This window comes from Lissotriton vulgaris, chromosome 1_1 (genome assembly GCF_964263255.1).
Source record: "Lissotriton vulgaris chromosome 1_1, aLisVul1.2, whole genome shotgun sequence".
Lineage (NCBI taxonomy): Eukaryota > Metazoa > Chordata > Amphibia > Caudata > Salamandridae > Lissotriton > Lissotriton vulgaris.
The window spans coordinates 540,574,633-540,583,552 of NC_141685.1; the positions used below are offsets into that span (position 1 = coordinate 540,574,633).

The 8,920-nt window shown below is 42.6% G+C and overlaps 1 protein-coding gene across 1 annotated transcript in view; it reads left to right on the forward strand.

Annotated features, from left to right (window-relative positions):
* The window catches only part of TMED5 (transmembrane p24 trafficking protein 5), a 52,216-nt gene extending 46,741 nt beyond the window's left edge, over nucleotides 1-5,475 (forward strand). Inside the window, exon 4 of the mRNA XM_086953921.1 lies at nucleotides 3,664-5,475. Within this exon, the coding sequence (XP_086810047.1) occupies nucleotides 3,664-3,882 (219 nt within the window). The 3' untranslated portion in view covers nucleotides 3,883-5,475. The remainder of the gene's footprint in view (nucleotides 1-3,663) is intronic.
* The last annotated feature ends 3,445 nt before the right edge of the window (nucleotides 5,476-8,920 follow it).

Consider the following 8,920-nt stretch of genomic DNA (forward strand, 5'->3'; position numbering starts at 1 on the left):
GCATGGGCAGGTTCTCGAATGCAAGGACATCAGTCTTGAATGCGCTAGCGAAAGCGGAGGATGCGTTAAGGGAATTGGAACAGCGTAGGCCTGAGCGCCCGGAATTACAGGAGCGGTTACTTGAGGCTAAGGAAGTAGTGGCGACCGAAACGGAACGACTGCGGTGCTATGATTATAAGCAATACACCATTAAAGCACATGCCGAGAGGGATAAAGTGGGTACGCTCCTTGCTACGATTGCTAACCCAGACATTAGGGGTTGCCCAATCATGAGCATAAGAATGGAGTCAGGGGAAATGGTCTACTCGGCGGCGGTGCTGGCGCGCTTCCAGTCTTATTATGCGAAGTTGTATGAATGCCAACAAGAGGCAGAGCTCTCTGAAATCAGGGAATGCCTGGACTCTGTCCCACTGCCAGTGCTGGATGACGAGGAGGCGAAGGAACTGGGAGGGCCTATAACGCTATCGGAGATTAGAGTGGCCATTAAACAGATGGCGAGGAACAAAACGCCTGGGGTAGATGGCCTGCCGATAGAATTCTATCTGAAATATATTGATAGTTTGGTGCCCAGACTATTGGTGGTGTACACTGAAGCTAGAAGGTTGGGGTGCTTGCCCAAGTCCATGAGGGAGGCACTGGTGGTACCACTGCTGAAACCCGGCAGAGAGGCGTCCGATGTGACGTCTTATCGGCCACTGTCCATGGTAACTGGACTATAAGATTTTGAGCCGAATCCTGGCCACAAGACTGCTACCACACATGACCAGATTAGTACACGGGGACCAAGCAGGGTTTATTCCCACCAGGAATACATCACTGAACATACGCCGACTGATCCGGATATTGGACATTGCTGAAGACACGGACAGAGAACCTGCAGTCTTATCAGTTAATATTGAGAAAGCTTTTGATAGCCTGGAGTGGGCTTACCTAGATGAGGTATTGGTGAAGTTCGGTATAGGTGAGGGGTTTGGAAGATGGACAAGAGTGCTGTATTCATCGGCCACAGCGAGGGTACGCCTAGGATCGATTATATCCTCAGATTATCCAGTCCGTAGAGGGACAAGGCAGGGATGCTCATTGTCCCCACTGTTGTTCGCGCTGGCAATGGAACCATTGGCGGCGCAGGCAAGGTCCGGGGCCATGTACCAGGGTATCGAGCAGAGTGAGAAGTCGCACTACATATCCTTATATGCAGACGATCTGTTGTTATACCTAGCGGATGCAGAACAGGCCCTGAAGGGAGCAGTGGACATGTTATCTAGGTTTGGCCGCTTGTCGGGCCTTAAGGTGAACTGGACTAAGACTTGTATGTTTCCGCTGCGGGCGGACACGCCGTGTCCCCCTCGCGAGCTGGGTGTGGTCTGGGAGCCATCTTGCTTCACTTATCTGGGTGTCCGCATCTACCATGAGGCCGCGAATCTGTTGGAGGGTAACATAGGGCGTTGTGTGCGCGCAGTGAGAGGCTGCATATCCTTCTGGGCCTCCCTCCCTTTATCGGTGCTGGGCCGAGTGGCACTACTGAAAATGGTGGCGCTTCCGAGGCTGCTGTATTACTTTCGCACCCTGCCAATCTGGATCCCCCAGCGGGTCTTTAAAGAACTGAGGATGTTAGTGACCGACTTCATTTGGGGTCACGGGCGACGCAGGGTAGCATTGAATACTTTGGTCAGGCCCAAGCTCGAGGGGGGGATGGCAGTCCCCGACTTTGAACTATACTATTTAGCAGCACAGCTTCAAATACTCACACAACACGTTGCCAGGGAGTTCAGAGGGCCGGATCACAAACGAGGGACTGGTATTCAACGCCACGTCCTGGCCTACATAGTTATGCAGCAGAAACTAGAAATGAGGGACCTTACAATGGAGGAAAAGACGATCAGGCTGTGCTGGCAAAGAAGCCTGAAGAGAGCAAGGCTGTATGCCCCAGAGATACCATTGGGAATGCTGACCGCTCTGCCGCATGGGGGTGACTGGTCCCCGTTGTCAGAATGGGAGGAATTAGGCTTACAGATGGTGGGGGACTTATACATAGATGGAATGTTAGTCCCCTTTCAGACGTTGCAGGAACAGTTTGGCCTACCGGACGGGAGCTTTCTTCTGCATGCGGCGGTAGTGGCGGCGATACAAAAGCACTGGAAGGGAGGGCTGATAGAGCCGGAAACGACCATGGCCTGCCAGTATGTGGTGATGGCCGCGGGTACGTTTAAAGCGGTGACCTGCCTTCATAATAGGATGTTAAATGAGGGACTGGAACCGCTTCTGGCGCTGAAGGCGAAATGGGAAGACAGTATAGGTAAGCCCATCCCAGACACGGTGTGGGGCCATATTCTGAAACGAACATGGAAGGGGACAAGGAATGCACGTTTCCAACAGGTACACTTTTATGTCCTGCACAGGGCATACCTGACCCCGGAAAGGATTAAACGGTACTTTCGGGTACATGACGCAGTGTGCCCGAGGTGCCTGGCGCCTGAGGTTGACCTGGACCACCTGCTGTGGGGCTGTCCAAGATTGGGGACGTATTGGCCGGAAGTGGGGGAACTCCTGAACGTGGTTACTGACAGGGAAGTGGACTTTGACATGGCAGCGTGCTTATTGCTTTGGTTTCCTCACACGAAGAACACAAAAATAACGAGTAAATTCATTGATCTAGGGCTCATGATGGCCCAAAGAGAAATTACCTGGCACTGGAAGTCCAAGGAGGGTCCGTCGGTAAGGAGATGGATGAATGAGCTGCTGAAATGGTCTGGATGTGAGAGTGTGCTCCGAATGAGACAAGCTGCTAGGACTGACAATGATAAAAGCTTGGAGATGGCGAGAGCGTGGGAAATGATAGTTCAAGTGTTGCGTGACTACATGGTGGAAGACGAAGAATAAACAAATTGAACACTTAGGGCTCCATGAGGCTTGAAAGAACAAAGGCACCACCCCATTTGTAGCGTGCTCCATTCTTATTATAGCAGGACTATGCCCACATCAGCAGCGGTTGAGGGGGGAGGAGGGAGGTAGGGATTGTTTGGGGTGGGTTGTTAGGCACCGAGGTTATGTTCTGGGAGAGTCTGAGGCTGAGCCTAGGGCTAGGTACATAGTGAGGGGTCCCTGGTTTGGATCATATAGGTTGCCGTGGGCGACAATTGATATACCCTGGACTGACATCATAGGCGTCCACTAGTAAATAGGAGCAGGACCAGGGGTTACAAATCCGATATCGCTTACATAGGACGCTGGGACATGCTGGCTGGTGCAATGGGAGGGGTGGGAATTTAGGGGGGTAAAATGCAGATACTAAATGATGTCATTAACCAGACACCCCTCTGGGGTAACCACTGTGGCGCATTTGCTGGGCATATGAATCGATGTGCCGCCCGGCCTCCGGGTTGTGGGCTAATTGGCTGTGTACGAATGTATGATTATTTTGTCTATGCATTGTGACGCCATAAGTGTACTGGTTGATCTATTTTGTGAACTGGTTTCTAATTCTGCAATAAAAACAAATTAAAAACATAGAAGAGTCATTAACGGGAACTGTAATGATGTTCATGATAGTATTGCTGATGACTTTCAAATTAGGTTGCATGCAATGTTTAATTTGATGTTACTATCCTTAAAAAGTCAAAGAAAACTGTAGCATGTAATTCCCTTTGTTCATGTTTCTTTTAGGAAAAGATGAATAATGTTAAGGCAAGGCTAAGTAAAAGTGTCCAGTTGCAGACCCTGCTGAAAGCGTTTGAAGCTCGGGACCGAAACATTCAAGAAAGTAACTGCGAGCGAGTGAACACATGGTCCATGGTCAACCTGGTCGTGATGGTAGTCGTATCAGCTGTGCAGGTGTACATGCTCAAAAGCTGGTTTGAGGAGAAGAGGAAAAGTAGGCCATAAAGGAGTTTATATTGCAGAAAAAACATTTTCCCGGTCAATGAAGAATGTGTTTGGAAAAGAGGATTAGTGTTACAGCGGAGGCTGGTGGTTTGTTAACACATCTAGTGACACACCGTGCTGGCTAATTTTTATCCGACCGAAAAAGACTTTTCATAATCAGTCATATTATTTTTCACTTTATTACTAAAAAAATGTGAAATGCCATGTCATATTGTATATTTTTGTGAATTAGGTTTGGTAAAGTAAGACAAAGAAAAATCACATCTATTGGCAAATTCAGTGTTTAATTATTCTCAAATGACTTGTTAAGGTAACTATACGAACACTTCCAAATGTATTACCCAAAACAGTTTTATTGTAAATCCTCACCTCCCATTTTTTTTTTTAGATAAGTATAGATGTTTTTGAAAAAAGATTTAATTGTGAAACTATTCAATAGATTTATATATTTTTCTCAGATGCCAATAATTTTATAAGCCATAAAGCCAATACCTACTCGGAAAGTACTGTTAGATAAAGTAAAATCTTTCTTAAATATCATCCTTGTTTTTCTCGGCAAGTGATGAAATCATGTTTTTTTTTATGTGAAATAATGCTAGAAAATGTTTCCTGTTAATTTGAAGGACGTATGTGCAACAACCCGTTTACGGTTTACTGTATTTCAACAAATGAACAATAGTGCTAGAAAGGTTCAAACCATTCTGCTGTGCAGGGTTTTTCCCTTCTGCTTTCAATTACATCTAAGTCATAATCTACATTAATGCTAATTTCAAGAATAGTGCGTGACAAGGTGCCCTCGTTTACTTCTGACAATAATGGTGCGCATCGTATTTATATGGCAATATTACAGCTACAAAAAGTGGAGGTAGTAGTTACCACTTTATATCTCGCTTCAGGGACTATCTTAGGATCTGTATCCATCAGATTTGCTTTGTGGTTAAAGGGGTGATACTTGAAGTTTCCGTTCATTTATTTGACTGGAAGGAGGTTCGAGGTAAACAGGGATCCACATATTTCTGCATTGGTGGCTGTTGCTTCTGTGAACGGAGATTGAGGAAGTGATAGGTCTCTGACGGTCTTGATGCTCCAGTGACCCACCCGTGGTGGAATTGGGTCTGTCTTTGGGCAGCATTCCTTTGTTTTTCTGCTAATGCACTTCTGGTATTTGGAACCAACCCCCCCCCCACCCCCCAGACACCTGCAGTATCAAAATGTCACAAAATGGTGTTTGGACCACAATTCCCCAACTCCCTCTTTTCTGACACCCTTATGGCATCATTGTATTGTCTTGCCCCTGTATTTTGAGCCAAATCACATAAATGTAGAATATTCTCTCTGTTGTATCTCAGTACTTGAGTTCATTGTATATATTACTCTGAATTTGGCACAGTGTGCTTACGATAAGCACCAGAAATGAGTGAAATGATTGGTGAACCCTACAAAAAAATCCAAAACACCTAGAATTCCTCATCAGTGGAATCATGGGCGAAATTAGCTGGTTTCGATATAGCTTATGCTCACATTAGGCTGAAGTTATTGCACAACCATCAGAGAACACTATCAAAGAAATATTCCCCCTTGACCTATATTATTTTACTGGTATATATCCAACACTTTACATTTCTGTATTTTTATACATCAGGGCAAACAACAGCTAAAGCCTTTTTTTTAGATTTTTATTATTTTATCTTTGGTTATTTTTCAGTACAAAAATGTCTTTCATTTATAAATTGATCACATCAGTTAATATATTTTATCAAAAAACACATAGTATAAAAACTCATCTTCAATAAGAGACTATTTCATGCAGGGAAAAAACAGATTACAAAACAATCAACATTCACACAGGTACATACACTCCTTACTTATCATACATGCTACATTCATTCTTGATTCTGCGTCCGAGGGATCACAGATGGAAGTGCAAAATACGCAAGGTCGACGCGTTTCGGCAGAATAAACCGCCTTCCTCAGGACCTATCTTGCAGAATACAAACAAATATTTTTATAGCCCCTGCATGGTTGAGTATCTGAAACGATAAATAACATACATTTGTTTCATTTCTTATAGTACTTTTTTCATTGTTCTAAATTACGATGCCCTATGTATGAACAAAAAAGACACAAAATACTTTACACACATTATACTTTGATTATTATGACTCTCTTGTGGTTGAACCTGCTGTGAGCAGAAGGATGACATTACCGAAACTCTCGTGATGAACATAAAACTCAAACCATTTGTATTATCTTCGAGTCCTGTCTATTAAAACTGGGTAATGTTTGTGGGTAGGCATTATCTACAACTGTTGTTAGGTAATAGATCATAAACGGAAACGATATAATTGTCTATCTATCTGAATCCTCTTTAAGAAGAGAATTTTATCCTTTTTTTACCTCCTCACACAAATCAGTTCCATCAACATGACAGTTGAAAAGTATTGTCTCCGAATTTAAAAATCAAGTACCTGAGGTTCTAGAAACGAATTCCTATCAAGGTACACGCATTTGCTGGGGGGTTGATTATTGTATGAATTCCTGTGTGAGATTAAAAATAGAGTCTGTCACAATTCCGTGTTGTTATTATTGTATCGAAGTTTTTCGTAAACTAAGGCGGTTGCTTACCTATTTTATCAGATATTGTGTTTTCTTCTTCTAATTGTCGGTGCCAAGGTTTGTTTTTTGTTGTACGTCTGGTGATGGACTGCAGGGACCATAAAGAATAAATACATAGAGAAAACCCTGACTGTCTAGTGCTACATATAGATGGCAGGTGTATTATTATATCACTAACATATTACTGACCTTGTTGATACAATGTTGGAAATTTGAGGCTTGAAGTCAATCTCTCCGTGTAACCCAAGGCGAGTAACCGTTATATTATTATTTTCAAAGTTGTTTAAGTTTCTGTAGAGATATTAAAACAAAATGCGAAGAACTGATTTTCTAGTACTTTACTCTACACGGATTTAAGGATTCCGAGTAAATTTGAGCGGGATTTACCTTATTTCCGTCTTTGCCGCTGAGCGGTCTCAGACGGCTGTGTGTCAGGGCGATCCGGTGCAATTTGAAGCTGTGTGGTGCCTTTCGCAGAAACGGGATATTTTTGGATTGAGATGCTCTAAGGGACGGAAAAATCAAGCACCCTCGTCACTACAAATTTCTCATGTTTGCTCATTATTAAAATAACTATCGCACATGAGAAGTAGTAGGCTACGCTACTCGCTGTACTTACTTCGATTCTTCTTTCATCCGGCAAAAACGTATCCGCGCTCACACTGCTACGGGAAGCTAGCGTGTGGATGTACTTCCTGTTTTTTATATATCCGTGACAAGCGCGCCATCTAACTAGTCACATGGTTGAAGGTCATAGAACCTATCAACCAGAGATATTGCAGGAAAGTTAGCAGCCTATCGGCAGTTAGATATGAGAGCGCATCAAATGCGGTCACGTGATTGGAGTAACGTGGCGGCCATGTCTGAGTGGTGATTAATTTATCTATTTTACGTGATATGTAAACATCCTTATATATTTATCTGTGATGTATTTCTGAAAGAAGGGCCACTTATATTACTGGTTATTCTACACAATATGTATCAAAGTTCGATAGTTTTTAGGAGATTTAGGCGCTACTCGCTAAACATATTTGTGTCATTGTTGGGACCACTAGAGATGTTGGGACCACTAGAGATGTTGTCAATTATTTTATGCGCGTCATCTAACTAATCACATGGGTGAAGGTCATGGAACCTATCAGCCAAAGATATTACAGGATAATTAGCAGCCTAACGGCAGTAGGATATAGTTATTCTATGGGAGCGCATGGTTGGAGTAACTTGGCGGCCATGTCTGAGTGGTGATTAAATTATCTATTTTATGTGGTATATGAATATCCTTATATGTTTATCTGTGATGTATTTCTGAAAAAAGGGGTCACTTATATTTCTGGTTATTTTTCACAATATGTATCAAATTTCGATAGTTTTTAGAGGATTTAGGCGCTACTGGCAAAACAAAAATGTGTCATTGTTGGGACCAATAAAGATGTTGTCAACTATTTTATGCGGCGGCCATTTTTAAGTGGTAATTAAAATGTCCTTTTTACACCATATATAGACTAATGGTTTTTTCAGTGGGATTTAATTTGATATCTATAGAGTTATTGTGTCACATACCACGAAATATTCTCATTCAGGCCTCTTTGGACACTGTTAAAGAAAAAAATCCAGAAGCATTCCCGTTTTTTCCTAGTTATTTCTGGTAGTTCTCCTTTCCTGCACTGGATCTTTTCTAGTATACACCACTTCAATTCTGATTCACTGTGGTTATACTCTGTACAATGTTGGGTCAGAGGTGATGTCAGCTTATTAGTGCGGACTGAAGATTTGTGTTCGCTAAATCTTAGCCTGAATTCGCGTCCAGTCTCACCTATGTATGGCAATCCACAATAATCAACCCCCCAGCAAATGCGTGTACCTTGATAGGAATTCGTTTCTAGAACCTCAGGTACTTGATTTTTAAATTCGGAGACAATACTTTTCAACTGTCATGTTGATGGAACTGATTTGTGTGAGGAGGTAAAAAAAGGATAAAATTCTCTTCTTAAAGAGGATTCAGATAGATAGACAATTATATCGTTTCCGTGTATGATCTATTACCTAACAACAGTTGTAGATAATGCCTACCCACAAACATTACCCAGTTTTAATAGACAGGACTCGAAGATAATACAAATGGTTTGAGTTTTATGTTCATCACGAGAGTTTCGGTAATGTCATCCTTCTGCTCACAGCAGGTTCAACCACAAGAGAGTCATAATAATCAAAGTATAATGTGTGTAAAGTATTTTGTGTCTTTTTTGTTCATACATAGGGCATCGTAATTTAGAACAATGAAAAAAGTACTATAAGAAATGAAACAAATGTATGTTATTTATCGTTTCAGATACTCAACCATGCAGGGGCTATAAAAATATTTGTTTGTATTCTGCAAGATAGGTCCTGAGGAAGGCGGTTTATTCTGCCGAAACGCGTCGAC